The sequence below is a fragment of the Rhipicephalus sanguineus genome, chromosome 7, assembly GCF_013339695.2.
Source record: "Rhipicephalus sanguineus isolate Rsan-2018 chromosome 7, BIME_Rsan_1.4, whole genome shotgun sequence".
In the NCBI taxonomy this organism is placed as follows: Eukaryota; Metazoa; Arthropoda; class Arachnida; order Ixodida; family Ixodidae; genus Rhipicephalus; species Rhipicephalus sanguineus.
Window position 1 is genome coordinate 158,335,431 of NC_051182.1, and position 22,559 is coordinate 158,357,989.

The following is a 22,559-nucleotide window of genomic DNA, read 5'->3' on the forward strand; positions in this document are numbered from 1 at the left end:
GCAGTTGGCGCCTATAACACACGGCACTGCGCCAAGTTCTCTAGGTGGTTTGTGGGCTCCGTGACTAGGTCCGCTTCCTCATATGAATGTTGCAAAAAGAAATGCCGCTGCTTGTGAAAGCAGCGGGAGTGCAAACATTTTGAAAAACTGCGCTGTTTTTCGGGGCCTTTATTGACGGCACCCATTGTGCAGACTCGAATGCACCACACTGTCGACAAAACCATAGCCTCCCGAGACCATGACGAAGCAAGTAACACTGCCGGGGAATTCAACCTGGCGGTTCTAGCAGCAGCGTGATGCGGACGTTCGTTGAAAGGCTGCATTGTTGAGTTGCGCACGCTGCGTGAGAGAGAACACCCACGGTATGCGAGAGAAAGGACTTTAGAGTGTCCGTGTGTCAAGGGTAAAAGCAATCGCTTTTTCTGCTTGGCCCCTTTCACAATATACGTAGTTGTAGTTGTTGTGAAGACCAAATAAAATAGACGACTGAATGAAATTTCAGTGATTGCACTCCTGCGCCAACTGCGCCAAAGTGCGCCAAATTGTATTTACTGCGCCATCCTTATAATATCGACGAAATTTGCGCCAAACTGCGCCAAAGTCTCGGGTTTGGGGGCGTCTATCACCGGAAATCGCACCGCCGGCGCGTCAGAACATGTGCAGCTCGATCTTGGGGCTGCCAATAAAGTCGCAATCATGGACCAAGAATTATTCCGCTGAATAAATAGCGCTCGTGCGTGCGTTCCGAGTAAGCCACGATGCCATGCACGGTGCCGAGACAGCTTCTGTTCTGCAAGTCGGCTCGACAGCAAAACGCGCTCTCCGCTGAGGCTCGTGACGTCTAGGCCTATCGGTAGCGAGAAAGTGCGACGGCGATTCATCGGCGGACGTCGTCTGTTCCAGAAACGCTGCTGATAGCTCGTTTCAAGCGTTGCAGGGCACGTAGGGAAAGCAATGTTCAGTAATAACTACATGAGTGCCGCTAAAATGTCTGTCACTTCTGTTTCCGGACATCGCGGAGTGAAATCTGGGATCGCTCGCAGTAGATATATGGGACAATATCGAATTTTCCTTGCTTCGCGTTTATGGAAGAGCACGCGAACGGTGGAAACGCGTTGACACTTTTCCTCAGATATACTTTGTCCATGGATTTTCATCCAGAACAGCTTTTTCGTAATTCCTTCCGCCAGCACGTCCGAGTCTGTAATCACTCTGCGGTAAATACCCCATAAAAGGCCCTGCCCTTTTGAGCTCACGTGCTAGGGTTCCTATTCGAATTTTTTGCTTGCTTTTTTAAAAATGTCATCTCATTAGTAAAATCATATCTCTTGGTCGGAGCAGCCGCAAATGCGCAGCTGTCAGTAGCGGGCCCGTCGCTGACGGCCCACAGTGAAGCGGCTATGCCATGTTACACGTCCGCCCCTCGCTTTCGGGGGTCAATAGCTAACGGTTAAAAAAAACTCAGTTTCGCTTAAGAGCAAAGCAATGAATGCGATACCAAAAAATTGTATTGTGAAACGAAGTAAGACTAGCAGCTAACTCTTTTGGCTGGTTTAAGGGAAAATGGCCCCTCCAGGAACCGAAGCGTTTTCTTGCTCTGAGTTCTCTAAACGCGAAATAAGCGTTGAGAGCACAGCAAGTTTACGAGTCGTCTCCTGATGCCTTGAGATAGCGCGCGCGCAAGCGACTGCGCCCTTCGAAAGATGCGCCCCCCCTTCCGCTCCCCTGGCGTCCCTTCATGCTCCTTACGAAAGACGGGTGGGGCGTTTCCTCTCTGTTTGATGAGCAATCGACGGCAGGCCCGCACGCGGGAAGATGTTATCTCATGCGCTGTCCGTGCGGCGGAGACAGACGGCCGGCTAGTTTAATCTCCGCTTCAGCCGCGTTCGTCGCCAGCGCTCGCGAGCTTTTACCCGCGGCTAGAATGCGCGTAGTGATGTTATTAATTTGAACTTTATACGGAAAATTACGGCAACGGCGACGGCGAAAATCCGCCGAGAGTGTCCATATAATTGCTATTGCAAGGGTCAATGTACGGGGCAGATTTTGCCCCCCCCCCCCCTCTTAGGTGATTAGGGGGGGCTCCCCCCCCCCTGCGCGCACGCCTATGCTCCTGAGATGATTTTTTCCATGAGATTTGCAATGAATCGAAATATTTCTAGCCTTCATAAGAGCCCCATAATAATACTTAGGTGCTTGAATGTTAATGTAATATGCTTCTGTATTGCACTCCAGGATGTAAAATTTGCTGCTCCAAAGTGCTCCAAGATGAAAATTTTGCTGCTCCAAAGTGCTCCGAAACGGAAATTTTGCTGCTTCAAAAATTGCTCCAAATCAGAAGTCCTCGGTAGCATCACTGAAATTTGAAAGCTCCAGCTCCATCATGGTAATGATCCATTCGCAGAGTCGCGGACCCGGAGAAGTGGATGTGCCGGAAGAGGACATGGCAGAGCCGGAGTCGCTGGACGACGCTGAGCGGGAAATGGACGATGGCAACGAGATCGAGATCGTAGGTCAGTACGCCCAGCGGAGCAGTGGACAGGGCCGATGGTGTGCGCTGCAGGCTTTGGGTTTGGACGTTTGCTATGCGATATATCTCGAGCCTTAGCAAAAAGGCGCTGCAGCTGGGCATGCACTGTTACAGTGACATGCACTTTATCACACTTCGGTTGTGCTTAAAATATTCTTAACAATTGTAATAGCGTAGTGAAAGCGGTAGAGGACTTTTACTCTGAATTGTACTGCTAAAATATAAATCGCCCTACATTGAGTGACAACAAAGTCTAACGTGACACCGTACTTCGAAGCATAACAAGCGCCGGTCACCTAGCTACAATCGAGCAGTCCACCCATCACTATCACCTCCATGGTTAAATAAAACCTGCATGTTCTTGCTCGATCATTTCGCTATCGTTTCATTAGACATAACACTATGGTTGGCAGTGTTTAGTGTAGGAAAAACGGGGTTTGTCCAATCATTTGGTCTGTGCTGCTAGCTTTACTTGTTAACCCCATAAAGAAGCATAAAACAAGGTTCCACCAAGGAAAAAAAATTTGTTCATCTCTATTTCTGTCTGTGAAGAGTACACTCGTATGAAAAATAAACTAGGAAATGCTGTTTGAGTTAACAATAATGCAATCCAATGATGTTGATAGACAATGAGGATGATGTTGATAGACGTGATGGTGTGATAGAATGATGATGTTGATAGACAACATCACCATTGGCCTGACTTTTTTTTTTCATTGCCATTTTGTAAACTTCCGAAAACGCGTTGCGGCATCTTGCACACAGACCTCGGTGACGACGCGGGCGAGGACAACGAAATGGAGGAGCCTCTGGCCGAGGAAGAAGACGTGCAGCCGTGCTCGGCCGTGCCCGTCGAGGCGGAGGAAGAGCTCCAGCCAGCCGTCAACACTTCCTCCGCAACGGAGGTGCCACCGTCTCTGCTGGTAGCGCCCGTGTTGCTGCAGCAGCAACAGCACAGGCCCTCCCTGCTGCCCCGAGTGCGCAATGAACGTCTCCCGTCGGTGCGTTCATCTCCTTTGCCACCCAAAGAAGTGTGTCTTCCTCTCATTCACGCAATGAGTGTCTTACAACTACAACTTGTTTTCATTTGTTTATTTGGTTATTTGTCTATTCGATTACTCACTTATGCATCAAATGCTCTAGCAAGGTGTTTTACATGAGCAATTGGCCATTTTTTATCTCTTTACTACAAGCATTACGATTCACTGTCCATAAATGCATGAAATTTACATAACTTGATGCCAAGATTCTGGAGGCCAAATTTAAAGTGAGTGGAAGGGTTAGAATAAATTATAGTATATTCTACAGCCATCAATTGTAATGACAACATAAATAGTACAACATAAATAGTAACAAAACAGTGACAGTGTCTCAACTGCCAGTTATCACAGCTTGCACTATGCGCTGGATGGAAGATTGCGTATTGCATTGAGTTGTGTATTGCAGGAAAACCATTGTGGTATTTCTAAATGGTCTGTTTGAGGCAAAATGGGCAACCAAGGACACTAAATTCTACTCCATTTGTCAAATAGAAAGAAAATAACCCTTTGCAACAATCATTATGATTGAGTGTTTATAAATGTGTAAAATTTTCATAATTTGATGCCAAGGTTCTAGAGAACAAATGCAAAGCAAGTGGGAGGGTTAGAATTAATTGCACTGCATTTTACAGCAGTTAATTGTCATGACAACGTAAATAATGATCTATTATAGTACAGTCAGTCATGCTATACATCGTCATAAACTGAATTCAACGGCCCACTCAAATTACATGTGATAGTTATCTCCTGGCAGCAAGCTTTCCTAAAACAAGGTAAAAAAAAAAATTTTGAAATTCCTGCCGAAGCGCTTCACATCCAATGTCCCATTAAACACAGTACTGCCTTCACCAAAGTAATCGGGTGTAGCGAGATATTGCAACCAGAAGTGATATAAAAGAACTTTCAGCAACAAGAATGCTTAAATTACCATTAGCTCAGTGTTTGCGATCTCTTCCTTGCCAATAGTGCAAAAAATGGCAGAGTAAGTCGTGTCTCCTAATGAGGTCGCCACGTCGCAAAGCAGGAATAGTGGTGAGCTGGTCATTGAAGAAAATTTGTCGACGTTTCTCTGAAGGTCACCTGAATGCAACACTTACGAAACCTTACGGGAATGTGCCTAAGCCATGCTTCTTTTATTTTTGGCTTTTTCAGATGTCCGTATAAAGAAGCCGCTGATACGTAAGGCCTAGTGTTCGCGGGTCTTGCCCAAATGCATGTTGTTAATAAAATGTTCGGGGCTGCTAACAGTCCGTTGTCGTCACTTTCTAGTTCTGCTTGTCTTTGTGTGATGTGTTCGTTGCTCCGCGAAGCCGTTGCTTCAGACTTCGTCTAGACAGACTGTGTTGAAATGTTATCCATTTGTGCCATGCCGAGCACTTTGGCGATAGAAGTGTTGTGCCTAGGGAAATTACAGTCGAGGCAAATCTTGAAGGAAACGCTTAACTGGTAACGACAGAAACATTTCCTCAACTCTGGTAAGAAAAATGTGGCAGATGTGAAGCATCGGCGAAATTTCTGCATACACAAAAGTAGTTGGCAGTTTTTCATGTTAGAGTCAAGCCTCAATGTAGTGAACCTGAATTTAATGAAGTCGGCAATGTAACTACTATTGTTAAGGGGGGACACTGCTCTTAAAATTTTTTTTCTAATTTCTTGATCGATTTTGATGATACTTGGTGAGTTTATGTATATTCATGCGCCGATTTCAAATATGCAACTATTTTTTTTAGTATAACCAGTACTTAAAATACAAAATATTTCGTGTGCCTTTTGGGGAGGAAGATCTTTTTTTAACAGAGAGAGTTACAAAGCAAATAAGCGTATCGCAATAACCTGTCAACAGAACTGAGTTCAATGCAACAAAAATGGATGTTCTAAGCCCATTAGAACAAAAGTTACAGCATGTTGAACATTCGCAAAGGAAGTTGCAGCTTAAAATTGACGCACTCGTGAATGTTCAACATATTGTAACTTTTGTTGTAATGGGCTTAGAACATCCATTTTTGTTGCATTGCACTCAGTTCTGATTACAGGTTATTGTGATACGCTTATTTACTTTGTAACTCTCTTTGTTGAAAAAAAATCTGCCTCCCCAAAAGGCACATGAAATATTTTGTATTTTAAGCACTACTGGTTATACTATAAAAATAACTGCATATTTGAAATGAGTGCACAATTATACATAAACTCACTAAGTATCATCAAAATCGATCAAGAAATTAGAAAAAAAAATGTTGAGAGCAGTGTCCCCCCTTAAGACGTACCGATGGACTAGTTGGTCAATCATGATTATATTCTTAATATCAGAAAAGAAGACAGAAAACATAAGCACAAAAAAAAATGCAGAGCTTACTTTTTTAGTTATTCTTATGTTTCTGATGCATGCTGCCATAAGCTATTATGCCCTGCAAAAGATGAGGGCCTGTATTTGTGGGAACGTAAGGTCCAAAGGATGTCCCCATGAGGAGCATTCAACATTGTGCCTTAAAAATGTGCTTGTGAATTGGGATGTGTTTGATGGGAAAGTAGAGCTGTCCTGTTATGCTTAACGATGAAGTGAATGTTTTGGTTGCTCCTTGCTCAAGGGTTCATCCCCTTTTGCAAAATTGTGGCCACCATTTTTTTCTACGAAAAGAAAAAGTAATTGTCATTCATTCGTTCGTAGCCACAAAGCTAAAAAGTAAATCCGCACAAATTTCACAGAAGGGAAGCTTCCTAGTTGGCATTCTTGCTGGCTTCCTAGATGGCTTTCTAGTTGACAAAAAAATTTGCCCTGGGGTGCTATTTTTGGACACTGTCGGATTCTGCCATCTTGTCAGCTCCTGATTGGCATTGAGTGCTGCTATAGCCTTCCTGACTGGCTTAAAATACTGCCTGTAGGGAATTCAACAATATGGCAGAGTTTAACGGTGTCTAAGATAACACCCCTGGTACGGGTTTTGAAAGAGCAACTACCCCAGAAAGGCGTTGGTCCTGGGTTTTAATCCGGGCTCAGGACAAGATTTTTTTCATTTAGGAAGCCTTTTTTCTGTGAAATTCGTATACATTTCTTTAGCAGCGTCGTGCTTACGAACGGATAGATCGCAATTTTTTCTTCCGTGAACCTTTCTCCACTTTGTGGGTTTCTGCAGAACCGATGTACCATTTCTCGAGTGACATTCTTTTTCTTTGTTGCATCGTTCGCTGTCTGCAGAGTCAAAGTGCCGCAGGCTTTGAAGAAGGCGACGACAGCATTGTACCCAGCACTCCGACTCTCTTTGTGCCCCGAAGGACCGACGGCTTCGCCGAGGCTGTCGGGTATGTTGACGATGTGGAGATTTGCTGTTTGCCTCGAAAGGCCAGCTGTGACGAAATTTCAGTTTAGCCTAATTTCTTACGAGGGAGCAGTTTGGGCCACTGAAGCACCTTGGGGGTAATCACGCTTTTTTAACGTACAGAAACTGACTGAATATACCACAAACACAGAGTGCAGACGAACAACTGTTTTATTTCCAGGCGTTTCAGTCACATATATACACATAAGCCCTTGTTAGTCTGCACTCTGTGTTTGTGGTGTATTCAGTCAGTTACTGCACGTTAATAAAGCGCGATTACCCCCAAGATGTAAAACCAACTAGCCCCTATAGCTGCTGTTATTATTTCTAAGCAGTTAACGTTTGGTTATTTCTATGCAGCTCTCCTCATGTGCCCCATGGAGGCTTCGTGTTCGGCACTGCGTCTGAGGGGTCTTCGGCACCCGAGCCATCGGGTCTGTCGCAACTCGCATCTCAGGAAGGTATGCCATGTTTGCACTTTCCACCATTTCACATGTTGCCATCAAAGACTGTTAAAACACCCGAATCATTACATATTTTCGTGTTTTTAGTTCTTTTTGGTCTTTTTTCTTTTGATCTGGTGACATCGTATTCCTTTTCTTTCTTTACTGCTCTTGTTTTCCAACCAATGTTGTATATATAGCTGCAGGCAGCACTATTGAGGCCTAGGTTTTTTTATAACAGATGTTCCAGGAAACTCACCCTATAATGCTTGTGCATTGAAAAGTTATGTTAAATAATAATAATAATAATAATAATAATAATAATAATAATAATAATAATGCACATGGTTATTACTTGCAGGTGTGGGAGTCGACGACACCCGAATGGACCTGTCCCACTTTGAGGAAGGGGGTGGCCGCAGCGTGCCATCAACGCCGCTGCAGATGTCTCCACCCGGTGAGCATTCGTGTAAATCACACTTAAAAATTTGGGTGCAGAAATTTACATATCAAGAACGCTAAAGCGTAGGCGTACATAGTACACTAATGGTGTCCTGTGTCATAGTGTGTTTGTGTGTGCGCATTTGGTTTGAGTCCTTTTCTCTTTGCACAAATTTAAGCATGTACAACATCTAGCCTGTTATCAAATTTTGCTGAATGTAAAACGCAATGTTCTTTTTGTATTTGCTGTGGCTGGGAGTTAACTTGACCACCACAAAGCAGGTTTGCAGCCGAACATGACACGTAGAAATGTTTTAAGATGACAGTATAATAATGCTCATTCACCCATCCCTACATGGCTGAATAAACCAAACTTTGCTTGTCTGCTGCACAGAATCACGAGACGCCTCGCTGTTCCAAGGTGATGCAAGTGTGGTCGAGGAACCGCCCGAGGAGGCGCCTGAGGAAGCGGCAGCCTCCCAGGAGGAGGAGGAGGAGGTTGGACCGCTTGTCGTACGCAGCCCACCCACTGTGCTGGTCACCGAGGCTCCAGAGTCCACCGAAGGGTACGTGATCGACGTTATACCAAAGTGGCTGCTCTGCGTAACCTGCTATGTCACCATGAAAAGAATGGTATAGTTGCACAAAGGGGCACTTTTCCAAGTAATCGTCGAATGCCTTCTCTGAAAGAGCTTATTGGCTTACGAATAGACTGCTGCAAAATTTTGTAGAATTCGTCAAGTACGATAGGAGTCACAGGGATTTGTCGCATGCTTCAAGCGCGTTCTCTCTTGTCCTGTACCAGCGAGCATGCTAAAAGCTACGCAGGGAGAGGGATGCAAAGGGGAAAGAAAATGCGTCCTTTCGTCAGAGCGCGTATGACCTTGAGTACTTTATTTTTTTTTCTTCAGGCACGTGGCTTACTTTCAGTGTGATCAAGAGCTGTACTTTGCATCATGCTGTATGCTATGCTGTGCTTTGCATCATGGACTCTGTCGTCACATTGTGTAATAGCATGTCTTTTGTAGTACAGTCGCCGACCGTTTATTCGGGCACCTCTGCGGCACCGCCACTCGTCCCATTGAAGTAATGTAAACTCACAACCGAATATTCGGACATCCCACAGTGCACCGTTCGATTTTTCGGACTTCAGCTGGCTGATCGAGTGCCATGACAAGCTGTCAGCAATGTTTACAATATTTTTGCTAAGTTGCCAGCACTGATACGTTGCACTGGCTATAGCTGGAGATCGTGCCGGTGTCAAAATCCATGCAGAAATTACCAATCTTGAAGGCTATGTTTGTTGGCTACACGTAACAGTGGCCTTTTGACTTTAGCCAGTCAACCATTGAATGGCTACCACTGCCAAACAGCAGGCCAAGCCAAGCCAAGATCGGAATCAGCTCGGTGCGGCGTTTGAGGGGAATGACATCGCGTGCGAGTACGACGCATGTCCTAACTCGGACAAAGAGAGTATGACAACACGAGCCCTGCAACATCAACTAGCTCACCGTCGTTCCCTTTTGGCGCTTGAAAGTTTGCGTTGTCAGATGTTTCCGTAGCTAGGCCTGATCTGCTTCTTGAGCTTTCTGTCTCGCTCTTTTGTTTTTTGCTTGACATGCGAAGCCTGATCCGCTGAAGCCGCCCATTCCATGTGCCCCGTTGGAACTAAAGTAACGCGGCTACTACATGGCCTTCACGATGGCGAAAAAAGTTGCGATTATTCGCCAGGTAGAAGGTGGCCGACCTCAATCCGAAGTTTCTTGGGAGTTTTCGTGGAGTTGGGGGGCGCTGAGATCATTCGTCAGCTATTTAACCAGCGCATGTGGACAGTAGCTGCTGTAATGACGAGACGCACCTCCCACACCACAGCCATCAAATGCAGATTTAGCGTGGCCATTGCAGTGCTATTCCCAACCCACAGGAGTGGCCAAACATCGGTTGAAATACAGGCCGATTTGGTGCATGGGTGTACAGACGTGCATTGACAAGTTTTTTTCCAGCCACTGGACCAGGAAAGGTGCTTTTTTCCGGTGAATTCTTTTTTTCGAACTCCCGATTATTCTGACTTTTCAGCAATTCCCGCCAAGTACGAATAAACGGTCGGTGACTGTAATGTTGTTGCAGCGTAACTGGTGCTAATGGCTTTTGCTTGTGCACTCAAACCTCGATATAGCCAACACATATATAACGAATTATCGGCTATAACGAAGTAAATGAAAAATTGTCCTGTCATAGATACAGTGTTATGAATGCATGGTTATAACGAATTTTCGGATATAACGAAGTTCTTTTTGTATCACATGTGGCTTTGTTATAATGAGGCTATAATGTAGAAAAAAGGCTTTTTGCATACGTTCATCCTAGCTCCATGACTTTGTTGCTTTGATAACATTGCGTCATCCCTGCGATCTCTAGGCCTTCGTCTGCTGTTGCCGTGCCCCCAATTGTGGAGGAACCTACGGAACCGGAAGAGTCACCGGCAAAGGCGGAACAGGCAGTCGTTTCACCACCGCCCACTATCGTCGTCTCTCCTGTGCCTATTCTTGAAGGTAGGAAAAAAATTTACCCTTCTTTCGTTCCTTCATAGCAAGGGCCTTTGAATTTTGAATTCGATGCACGTGTTTACTTTAAATGCTAAAAGTTATCGGAGGTGGTTTAGGGGCCCTTTCATTCCTTCGGTTGGCATGCGGGGGTTATTGGTCAGCTGCTGCCTCATGCAGAGGTCCCGTGCCATATGACGCCCTCTGATAAAAAGGAGTGTTCAGCACTCTCGCCACCTTGGCTACGAGTGGCACTGGCTAACACTCCTAGGGATTGCACATACAGAAATAACCGACAAAGTGGCTGGGGAAGCGTCTTCCGTTGTAGCACAATTGGTAGAGCATCGGATGTGTAACTCAAAGGTTGTGGGTTCAAGTCCCACCGATGGAGAAGGTGATTTTTCATCAACTTTAATTGATTTCAATTTATGTCGTAATTACCACACTACACTTGAAGACAACAGTTAACGTCACCAATGCTTTCCTTTGCCTAGTTGTCTTTTGGATTCATTTGTTTGTGTCTAAGAAAGAAAAGCGCCCATCTAAAGAAAAAAAGATCCATTCTGTAGTTCTTTAATAAATACGACATGAAGGGGATGTTTCAAGTTTCTCAAATGAATCTGTGTGGGAGTGGACCCCACAAGCACTTACAGTAAAACCTCGATAATTTGAACTCAGATATTTCGAAATCTCTCTTAATTTGAAGAATTTCTGCGGTCCCGTATTTTCTGATGCAAGTTTGACTGGATAATTTGAAGTGGCGGCCTGCACTTTTTGAAGTGCAGGCCGGTTTCATTGAAGATTTTAGGTGCTATGCAGCAATTCCCGATACCGATTTCGCCGCAAACCCGGCAATACGACGATCCTGTGGAGCCACACGGCAATTCCAGATAGTGATGTTAATTATTTAAGGGTGAAGCGCCCCAGCCTCGTTGCTGCCAAGGCAAAAAAAAAACTACAGTCCATAGTACGCTTCGCGCCCTGCTGAAATGCGTCCTTGCTGGGAGAAGGCGTGCTTCATTGCAACACAGTACTCAGATGCAGGCAGCGTGTGTGCTCACGGGTCACGTGGTCCCAGTGACTTCAATTTAATGAGCTTTTAATGTACTTCGTGTTGTTCACTTCTGCACATTACAGCAAATGTACATCTTATCACTGATCATCATGTCAAAAATGATGTTTTCTTTGGAGCCCATTTTCTGAACTGGCGAATATATCTTTTGGCGGCTTTCATGTGCTGATCACTGTGAAACATATTCCACTGTGCTAGAGCAAAATTCTTGTTTACGCCAACGCAATAAGCTAAAAAAAGACTGTGACTACAGTCTCCCTGTCAGGGTTATCTGTCATCACATTCTGGGCTTGCCTCTAAGTTCGGGTTTGCAGTCGCTATTATCAAACTTTGCTGTGGCTTAATTTTTCGCACTGCAACGCGATGGTGTTTACTGTGTTTTGTGGACATGTGTGGTCATCTCCTGTCCTCCTCAGTGACACCAGAGGAAAGAGAGGAGCTGCTTTCATTGGAAGGCGAAACGACCGATACTGGAGCTGACGTGGGATCTGAGGCGCAGGCCTCGGAGGAGCCGGCACCGTCGGGTGAGTTTTCAGGCGAAAGTCCTAAAGTGCAAGGTCTCAACGTATATCAGTGAGAACTAACAGACAATAATGCCAAGGAAAGTACAGTAAAAGCTCGTTAATTCGACACCCGTTAATTCGGAAATTCGGATAATTCGGACGGCTCTATTGGTCCTGGCCGAAGTGCATGTTAATCTATGGGACCAAACCTTCGTTAATTCGTCAGAATAGGGCTCCGCACCGCTTAATTCGGACAAATGTTGACGGCTGCCGCTACACAAAAGTGTGGTAAGGCAGCGCTGGCACCATTGGAGCGAAACCGAAACCTGAGTGACATCGCCATCGTCATCAACTAGTGGGGGCGATCGCAGCGTCACCGAACGTCGGCGTCTTTTTTCTTCGCTCCACTGCGCCTCTGACGCCATTTTCCCTTGTGTTGTGTCGGCACCGTCTCTTCTTGCGGAGTTCTCTTTTTTCCCCGTTGTGACCGTGTTTACATGTGAGGCCCGAGCATGCGGCAGTAGCTGACGATGGCATCGGCGAGGTGTCAGCCGAGTCCACCGACGATGACTGCCCGACCTTCGATGCTGTCCTTCCCTCAGATATGACCCTTCAGGACTACATCGCGATTGATGATTGTGTCGCCACGACTGGTCTCCTGCCCGATCAAGAAATTATTAATGATGTCGCGAAGTCATCGCACCTCACGGGAAGTCTCGGAGGCTCTTTTGATATTAGAGGACGTTTGCCTGAGCACTTCCGACAGTTTGCGCGCTGTTGGCCATTTGGAAGAGTTAAGAAAAATTGTAATGTCAGCCGGAATCTGCGCGAAAACGCAGACGACCATTGCAAAATACTTCAGCAAATAAAGGTATGCTTCTCCAACTTGATTTTAATGTTGTTTTTCCTGTTCATTCGTTAATTCGGCATTCGGTTAATTCGGACATTTTTTCCGGTCCCGTGAAATCCGAATTAACGAGCTTTTACTGTATAGGATATGTTATGCGTAATAATTGGGATGTGAAGAAAGTTAAAGTGGACGAAAAGATAACTTGGCGCCGGCAGGGACCGTCTTCCGTTGTAACCTGTTCTTTGCATAGTGGCATACGTTGCGACATCGCCACTCTTGGCACAAAAGGACACAGTACATGCTGTCGTGCAGATGAATACATATAAGTAGAACCCCGCTGTTACGTTCCTCACTGCTGCGTTTTCCCGGCTGTTACGTCGTTTTCCGCCGGTCCCGGCATAGCTCCCATAGGATACAATGTATTGGGAACCCCGCTGTTACGTCGTAACTGTCGGACCGTTCCCGTATGATACGTCGCGAAGTGCGCCCGGAGCCGACCGAGTGACTACCAAAGAGAGCGGCCATGGTGCATTTTCACGCAGCTTGGCCTTGTTTGACCGTAATATTAGCCGCATGAGAGGCACAAGCTAAAGTCCCTAGATTTTTCCCTGTTCTTTCTTAAGTACCGACAACCATTGAAGCGCCGGCGACGAATCTCATTGGCTAATGCTCGTTTTCGGCAGCCATGTTCTTCCTAACTCTTTTCCAGCACCTGGTGAAACGCGTCCCCCATTCACTAATGACAGGGGGTTGACGGGAGGAGAAAGGCGCGTTGCGGTAGCATATTGTCCGCTGAAAGGTGCGTGGCTAATGTACTTAGACGCACATGGCTTTGTAAATCTTCCAAGTTAGGAAGAAAATGGCGTCGGACGCCAGCTGCGCGTGAGAGAGGGCCGTGAAAGGAGGCAGTTGTCGGTACTTAAGTAAAAGCGAAAAATCTAGGGACTTTAGCACAAGCAACAGAATCTTTCAATTGATGCAAACAAAAGCATGGCCTTCGAGATTCAAATTGAGAAGATGGCGTCTATGACGTAACTGCTCGCGAAAGCAAGGCCTTCGAGATTGGCATTTACTATTGACAAAAGCATAGCCTCTGAGATTTGCATTGCACAAACATGGCGTGTATGACGTAATTGCTTGCGAAAGCAAGGCCTTCGAGATTGGCATTCACTTCTGCCATCGCGTTCGCGTAGACTCATCATCATCGTTATTTGTCGGAGAACGGGAGGAGTTCGAGCTGGTTGGAGCTTGCAGGGTCGTGCGTGCGGTTCGCGGTCGGACTCGCCGCGCCGGTCGTGATTGCGTGTGCTTAGTTCTTTCATGCCTACAGCTGTTGGTGTTAAAAAAATCACATACGTTGATTACATTTCTGTGGATAAGGCCGTCCTAAGCTCCGCGTTTCTATCCATCGACTAGATCGCGGCTGAGCGCGCCAATTTTCGTGCTGCTCGTAAGAATTGAAATAAAATTCTGTACCACTAAATATTTTGCCGTTTTTCCTGTTTTTCGGCTCTTACGTTTCCCATCTCTTACGTTTATTTCGTACGGTCCCTTCAAAAACGTATCAGCGGGGTTCTACTGTATTTATTACCAACCTTTACATAACGTTGAGCTCGCCAGCTGAACCTTAGAAATAACTGCAGTAACGTGACAAATAACTCAATAGTGCCAATATGACACACAAACAACGTAACACATGCTACATGCAACAAATGTGGTGTCGCCAACGTTCGACTCACCATGGGAGTCCGTGAGACTGAGCCACAGAATCATCCGCGCGGACGTTCTGTGAGAGACAACCGCCAGCTCGCGCTCCAAGCCCCAAAAAAGTAGGCTTGTGCAAGTAGTAAATTTTAGGTTCGAAGCGAATTCAAAGCAAATAGTGATCTGGTGGGATAACTTCAAATCGAATCCGAATAGTATATATCATATATTATAAAGAAACATTAGTGTATTTGTCATAACCCAACTAATGTGCACAATATTTTTTAAAATTGAAATAACTCATGTGCAAGTCATTCTTTTTGGTTCAAAGAGAAGTGGAAAGCACTTTCAATAGTAACAGGATTTTACTTTCGGTAGAATGCAAGTGATAACGTGTAAAATACGTTACGTTTTAAAATGTACTATACTTAGAGCACATAAGCCGGTACAACAAGCTATTAAACTTAAAAAATGATAAGAAATGATGAATCAGTGTGGGGGTAATTTTTCATTTAACCTTAAAGTGAGGCTTCGCGGCAGTGCGGATTTCGCCTGGAAAGGTGTATTCACGGTATAGCACCCCTCCACTGCAGTGAAATCACCTTTACAGGGGGTTAAATGCGGTTTATATATATCTACTCGTTCATTTCGAATACTTCGAAATTTAGAATAATTTAAGTTCGTTTTGAAGCGAATTCGAATACTGTAATATTTGTTGGAATATTCGAACTGCTCGAATATTCGCACAAGCCTATCAATTTTGAATTCCTACCAGCTCGCTCAAATTTCAGTTCTTGTTGACGTTCATTCATCGGGCATCATATGCAGGCGGAGATGGTTCCACGACGACGCCCTCCGGAGGGTCGTCGCAGCAACAACAGCAGTCAGCACAGCAGCAGTCAACGCAGCAAGCACCTCCGCAGCGGCGGCGCATCGTGTGGGAAGAGCCCGAGCCGGCCTCGAGCTCGGCAGCAGCAACGGTGACACCTCCACAAGGTGCCGCACAAGCTGCGGCAGCGCAGCAGCTGTCGCCGAGCCTCGCCCACTTCTCGTCGCCTCCGCCGGTGCACGCCGTGGCGGTACCAGCCTCCGCGGGCGGTGCCGCCCCAGCCATCACATCGCCACAGCAACCGCAGCAGCAGAAGAGCCCAAACGTGGTGCGCGGTCTGCGCGGCCGCCGCGTGCGGCTGCGAGGCCTGGTGCCTCAACGTCGCGGATCGGGCCCGCAGGCTCGCGGGGCGGGTCCACAGGGAAGGGGCCACCAGATACGACGTGCAGCGGGTCTCATGTGGAGCCCTAACTGGAGGGGAGGCGGACCTCGGAGCCGCGGACCGCACCAATTCTGAGCCGCAGGGGCGGCATTCGAGGCGGGGCCAAGTAGCTGCAGAACGGGAATGGAAGGGTATAGGTGCTGATTCTTTACAGAAATAGGGAGATGTATCTGTGAAATGTGTGCACAGCGATTGCCGACTGTGGGGTGGAGTCATGACGCTTCCAAGTGGGAAGTTCACGCACTTTTGCAGTGAGCTTAAGTGTAAGCCCAGCGTTGTTTTTCGTCAATACTTGTATAGTTTTTCATGTTCAGAAGTATTTTCTCTCTCTTGTTGAGGTGCGCTGATTGGAAAGGGAGTGGCAGGAAGTGTGGTTGGTGTGAAAGCGCCGTTGCGATGGCATTATTTCCCAGAAGTGCTGAATGAAAGAGCCGGTCTAATTGACATTGGATGCGCATGCCTGAAGAACAAACGAAATGAAGGACAACATTGCAGTTAACACGTTAATACTACGGTCCGTATCATTAGTTCTTCCTATAAACCTCACCACTCTCCGGCACTGAGTTTAACCTTCAATTCTTTTTTATAGACACCTTTTTCGGCATTTGATGGTTTAGTGCCTCCGAATTATGTGAAAGTAGGGTAGGCTCCTGCATAATATTGCTTTAGGAGTAGCTTGCTTGAACTTATCTTGAGTAAAATATCAAACAGCAACACACAGAAGGACAATGCGATGAAATTCATGCACTGCTTTGAATGGCAGCAGTGTTTTTAATTCACCGTGGCTACAGAACACATAAACACTCCGAGATTTCAACTTGGCTGTTGATTTGTTGTTGTAGCTATACGTAGTACTGTTATAAACAACATTTTATTTTGTGCACTTACTGCATCTCGATGCAAGTTTCTTAGTTTTGTAGACAGGGCAGGCTTTACAAATCTTGATGAGCTTGACATATAGCTGTCACCAAGCTTTTCTAAACTTTTATCCAGCCATGTTTTTTTGCGATGATCAGCAATGACTCGTTTGGCGAGTTTCGTTGGCACGTGCAACCAGTCATCTCTTGCACCAGTGCAAGTACTGAAACCTCGATATAACGAACACGGATATAACGAAATATCGGTTATAACGAAGTAAATGAAAAATAGTACTGCATTACATACAGTGTTAGGAATGTACGTTTATAACGAATTTTTGTATATAACGAAGTTAATTTTGTGTAAGATGTAACTTTGTTAAAGTAAGGTTTGAGTGTACTGTTTGAGTGTACATTGGAATTGTAACTTGATCCTGATAGGAATTGTGGATGCTAGCTCACTTGACTGGGTGCCTCAAGTTCTGGTATGTTTAGTAACGAAGAGATGATACCAATCTGTCTGAGCAACCTATCGCCTACTCCATACGTCGCAATTCATTTTCTGTACTGCATAGAGGCTCGTCCCCTCATCTATTCTGTTCCAAATTTCCGCACTGCTTTCCGAAAACACTGGAGCACTTCAGGCATGAAACATGGTGCTTCGTACCACGTCGAGCTCCCCATTTTCCCATCAAGTCACAGCAATGCCGGAATCTTCCGAAAGCAGCTAACTCACTTATTTCATAAGCTGAGAAAGTACCCAGGTGTAGCAATCTTAGCAGTGACTGGCACATCCTGTCTACTGCAGGTGTTAACCACATTTGTAAGTAGTTTACCTTGTCAACAGAACTGCGCTTCTCAGGGCAATGACATCGCAAAAGTTGTGGCCTCTTCGATGTGTAAATTTCATTATTCATTACTTAGTATTCAGTCTGTGCCCGTCTCGATTGGTTCTGAAAAGTATATATCTGCTGTTGCAGTAGCTTTTACGGATAGATATAAGAGAGCTTGTTTTTATTTGTTTCTTCAGTCTGTGTTCATGTTTCGTTGAGTGACTGAAAGATTTTTACTTTAGAAAGGGCAGGTGTCTTCTTACGTACGATAAGGGTGTGCCTTTGGAGCTGGCTGCCGCGGAAGTTCTCTGAAACGGTCAGCCAATGAGAACACAAGTTCTCAAAATACATTTTTTTTATTCTTATTCTTTTAAATGTACAGCACAAGAATTTGAGTTGCCTGTTGACCAGGTTTGTACTGGTTTTCACACGAGCTTGTTTCTTCATTACATGTCACAAGCACCAGAGGCAATTGATGTAACTTGAAGTATCGAGAACTGCTGTTTGTAATGTCGCGAGATCACTTTATGTACTTTGTGGTCAAGTGTGAGTTGGTTAGAAACGTAACAGCATAATGCTGTCATCACTTCCAAAACGTTGCATGCCTGATTTGTGTGTGCAGAGTGCAAGAAAAATTGAAAACATTAAAAAAAAGTTTTTGTCAGCCTTACTGGTTGTCTCTGTTTCGTTGTTTAGTTAAATAGTGATCTCATGCTTTAATTTAAAGGGCCCCTATCGGTGCCCTTGGGTTACACACTGGAAGTTGCAAGATGCTGTCAAGGGAGCTTTTCACCCAAAGAATTTTTCAAATCTGTTAATTGTTGGGCAGTTTAGAAGAAATTGAACTGTCCGACCTTGTCTCCTGGAAGTGAGCTTCGCTGCAACACCAGATACACCAGATTTTTTGCCAAAAAGGTAAGCCTTCGGAATTGTTTTAATTTCTCCATTTTTCATAGTTTCGACCCATTATTTAAAATTATTTTGGATGCATTTTCGACCAGAAAGATAAGCCTATAACCTTTGGAAATTTGTTATTTTTCAATTTTTAAAAGATTCATCGAAATTATTCCAAATCGGTTTTAGTTCATTATTCTCAAAAAAAGGCAAGCCTATAGCCTTTGGAAATTTATTTTTCAACTTTTGTAGATTAGTCGAAATTAATCAAGATAGGTTTTGAGAACTAAAAAAAAGGCAGTCGTATAGCCTTTGGAAATTTGTTATTTTACAATTTTTGGAAGATTCATAGCCATTATTCAAAATCGGTTTTAGCTCATTATTCTAAAAAAAGGCAAGCCTATAGCCTTCGGAAATTTGTTATTTTTCAATTTTTAAAAGATTAGTCGAAATGAATCAAAATTGGTTTTAGTTCATTCTAAAAAACTGGTATAGCCCTTGAAAACTAGTTATTTTTCAATTTTTAGAAGATTAGTCGAAATTAATCAATATCGGTTTTAGTTCATTATTCTAAAAAAAAAGGTAAGCCTATAAGCTGTGGAAATTTATTTTTCAATTATTATAAGATTTGTCGAAATTAATACAGGTTTTATAGCCTGAACTTTTGTCTGACGTCACACCTTGCAATGTGATGGGCCTTCAGCCCTGATGCATTTGCTTCACCGCAAAAGATGTCGAAAAAAAATTGCGGGCAGTTTGCCCTAAGTCGCGCAAAGCATGGCACACCGAAGCATGAACCCGTCGCCGCTCGTACTCCCCGTCGACCGACACGTACAGCTTCGAGATGCACGGCTTGCTCCTCGGGAGTACGCAGCCAGGCTATGCATTATAGAGCGGAGGTTGTGCGCGATGTCGGTGGGCGTGGCTTAGCTACTGCGCATGCGCTGCTTGCACAGGTGGTGCGGAATCTGGTCGCTAGAGGACGCGACGCGATGCTTCTTTCTAACTTGTTTTCTCTCTCTAATTATTTCTCTCTTTCCTTGATGTTCTCTCTTCCTTTCTCTCTATTTCTCTCTCATTCTTTCTGTGATAAGCTTTAGTCTCTCGCCTCCTCCTTTCCCTCCTCCTCACCATCACATTTCTCCTCCTCACGCTCACTTTTCTTTCCCACCCCCTTGCAACACTATACTATACAAGGCTATGCTACGCTCCCCTACCGTGCCTAGATAGCCGAGTGGTTAGAACGTTCGCCTTAAGGTCGAGGGTACGCGTGTTCGAATCCCGCCACACGAAGGGTATTTTTTGGCAAAAATTTTTCTCGTTATTTATATCTTTCTTTGTTTCTCTCTGTACTCGCTCGCTCTCAGGTAGCCGCACAGTGGCACATACCCATTAAGATGAGTTTTCTGCGATCGACTCACAAGGAAAGATTTGCTAAACAACTTCGATATTAAATGTTGAGGCCCTCTTCACCCATGATAAGGCTGAACTTTTGTCTGACGTCACACCTTCCAGCGATGGACCTTCTCTCCTTATATGACTCTTCCGAGATAAAGGTTGTAGTGATGCGTTTGCTTCCCCGCAACAGATGTCGAAAAGCAGTCGAAAAAGTTATGGTCCTTATCGCCCTTGATAAGGCTCAACTTTTGTCTGACGTCACACCTTGCAGCGATCGACCTGCCATGCAAAGCCATTCCGACCTAAAGCTTCCCCTGGTGCCTTTGCTTCCCCGCAATAGATGGCCAAAGCCAGTCGAAAAAGTTGAGGCCCTTATCACCCACGATAAGGCACAACGTTGACGTCACACCTTGCAGCGATGGGCTACTATGCGTTGCTTCCGACTCAAGGTTTCACGTTGGTTTCCGCGCAATAGATGGCCAAAGCCAGTCGAAAAAGTTGAGGCCCTTATCACCCACGATAAGGCACAACTTGTCTGACGTCACACCTTGCAGCGATGGGCCTACTATGCGTTGCTTCCGAGCTCAAGGTTTCCCTGATGCGTTGGTTTCCGCGCAATAGATGGCCAAAGCCAGTCGAAAAAGTTGAGGCCCTTATCACCCACGATAAGGCACAACTTTTGTCTGACGTCACACCTTGCAGCGATGGGCCTACTATGCGTTGCTTCCGAGCTCAAGGTTTCCCTGATGCGTTGGTTTCCGCGCAATAGATGGCCAAAGCCAGTCGAAAAAGTTGAGGCCCTTATCACCCACGATAAGGCACAACTTTTGTCTGACGTCACACCTTGCAGCGATGGGCCTACTATGCGTTGCTTCCGACTCAAGGTTTCCCTGATGCGTTGGCAATAGAAGTCGATTGAGGCCCTTATCACCCGATAAGGCGTCTGACGTCACACCTTGCAGCGATGGGCCTACTATGCGTTGCTTCCGTCAAGGTTTCCCTGATGCGTCAATAGATGTTTGAGGCCCTTATCACCCACGATAAGGCGTCTGACGTCACACCTTGCAGCGATGGGCCTACTATGCGTTGCTTCCGAGCTCAAGGTTTCCCTGAGCGTTGGTTTCCGCGCAATAGATGGCCAAAGCCAGTCGAAAAAGTTGAGGCCCTTATCACCCACGATAAGGCACAACTTTTGTCTGACGTCACACCTTGCAGCGATGGGCCTACTATGCGTTGCTTCCGAGCTCAAGGTTTCCCTGATGCGTTGGTTTCCGCGCAATAGATGGCCAAAGCCAGTCGAAAAAGTTGAGGCCCTTATCACCCACGATAAGGCACAACTTTTGTCTGACGTCACACCTTGCAGCGATGGGCCTACTATGCGTTGCTTCCGAGCTCAAGGTTTCCCTGATGCGTTGGTTTCCGCGCAATAGATGGCCAAAGCCAGTCGAAAAAGTTGAGGCCCTTATCACCCACGATAAGGCACAACTTTTGTCTGACGTCACACCTTGCAGCGATGGGCCTACTATGCGTTGCTTCCGAGCTCAAGGTTTCCCTGATGCGTTGGTTTCCGCGCAATAGATGGCCAAAGCCAGTCGAAAAAGTTGAGGCCCTTATCACCCACGATAAGGCACAACTTTTGTCTGACGTCACACCTTGCAGCGATGGGCCTACTATGCGTTGCTTCCGAGCTCAAGGTTTCCCTGATGCGTTAGTTTCCCTGCAATAGATGCCCAAAACCAGTCGAGAAAGTTGAGGCCCTTATCACCAACGATAAGGCACAACTTTTGTCTGACGTCACACCTTGCAGCGATGGGCCTACTATGCGTTGCTTCCGAACTCAAGGTTTCCCTGATGCGTTAGTTTCCCTGCAATAGATGCCCAAACCAGTCGAGAAAGTTGAGGCCCTTATCACCAACGATAAGGCACAACTTTTGTCTGACGTCACACCTTGCAGCGATGGGCCTACTATGCGTTGCTTCCGAGCTCAAGGTTCCCTGATGCGTTGGTTTCCGCGCAATAGATGGCCAAAGCCAGTCGAAAAAGTTGAGGCCCTTATCACCCACGATAAGGCACAACTTTTGTCTGACGTCACACCTTGCAGCGATGGGCCTACTATGCGTTGCTTCCGAGCTCAAGGTTTCCCTGATGCGTTGGTTTCCTGCAATAGATGGCCAAAGCCAGTCGAAAAAGTTGAGGCCCTTATCACCCACGATAAGGCACAACTTTTGTCTGACGTCACACCTTGCAGCGATGGGCCTACTATGCGTTGCTTCCGAGCTCAAGGTTTCCCTGATGCGTTGGTTTCCGCGCAATAGATGCCAAAGCCAGTCGAAAAAGTTGAGGCCCTTATCACCCACGATAAGGCACAACTTTTGTCTGACGTCACACCTTGCAGCGATGGGCCTACTATGCGTTGCTTCCGAGCTCAAGGTTTCCCTGATGCGTTGGTTTCCGCGCAATAGATGGCCAAAGCCAGTCGAAAAAGTTGAGGCCCTTATCACCCACGATAAGGCACAACTTTTGTCTGACGTCACACCTTGCAGCGATGGGCCTACTATGCGTTGCTTCCGAACTCAAGGTTCCCTGATGCGTTAGTTTCCCTGCAATAGATGCCCAAAACCAGTCGAGAAAGTTGAGGCCCTTATCACCAACGATAAGGCACAACTTTTGTCTGACGTCACACCTTGCAGCGATGGGCCTAATGCGTTGCTTCCGACTCTTTCCCTGATGCGTTTTTTCCTGCAATAGATGCCCAGAACCAGTCGAGAAAGTTGAGGCCCTTATCACCCACGATAAGGCTCAACTTTTGTCTGACGTCACACCTTGCAGCGCCTACTATGCGTTGCTTCCGAGCTCAAGGTTTCCC

The 22,559-nt window shown here is 45.8% G+C and overlaps 1 protein-coding gene across 1 annotated transcript in view; it reads left to right on the forward strand.

Moving 5' to 3' along the window:
• Nucleotides 1–18,063, forward strand: part of LOC119400365 (nucleoprotein TPR) — a 32,465-nt gene extending 14,402 nt beyond the window's left edge. The window contains exons 8-16 of the mRNA XM_037667379.2: nt 2,405–2,513; nt 3,296–3,531; nt 6,764–6,867; nt 7,245–7,345; nt 7,689–7,784; nt 8,163–8,334; nt 10,187–10,320; nt 11,800–11,907; nt 15,269–18,063. Coding sequence (XP_037523307.1) covers nt 2,405–2,513; nt 3,296–3,531; nt 6,764–6,867; nt 7,245–7,345; nt 7,689–7,784; nt 8,163–8,334; nt 10,187–10,320; nt 11,800–11,907; nt 15,269–15,786 — 1,578 coding nt within the window. The 3' untranslated portion in view covers nt 15,787–18,063. The remainder of the gene's footprint in view (nt 1–2,404; nt 2,514–3,295; nt 3,532–6,763; nt 6,868–7,244; nt 7,346–7,688; nt 7,785–8,162; nt 8,335–10,186; nt 10,321–11,799; nt 11,908–15,268) is intronic.
• The last annotated feature ends 4,496 nt before the right edge of the window (nt 18,064–22,559 follow it).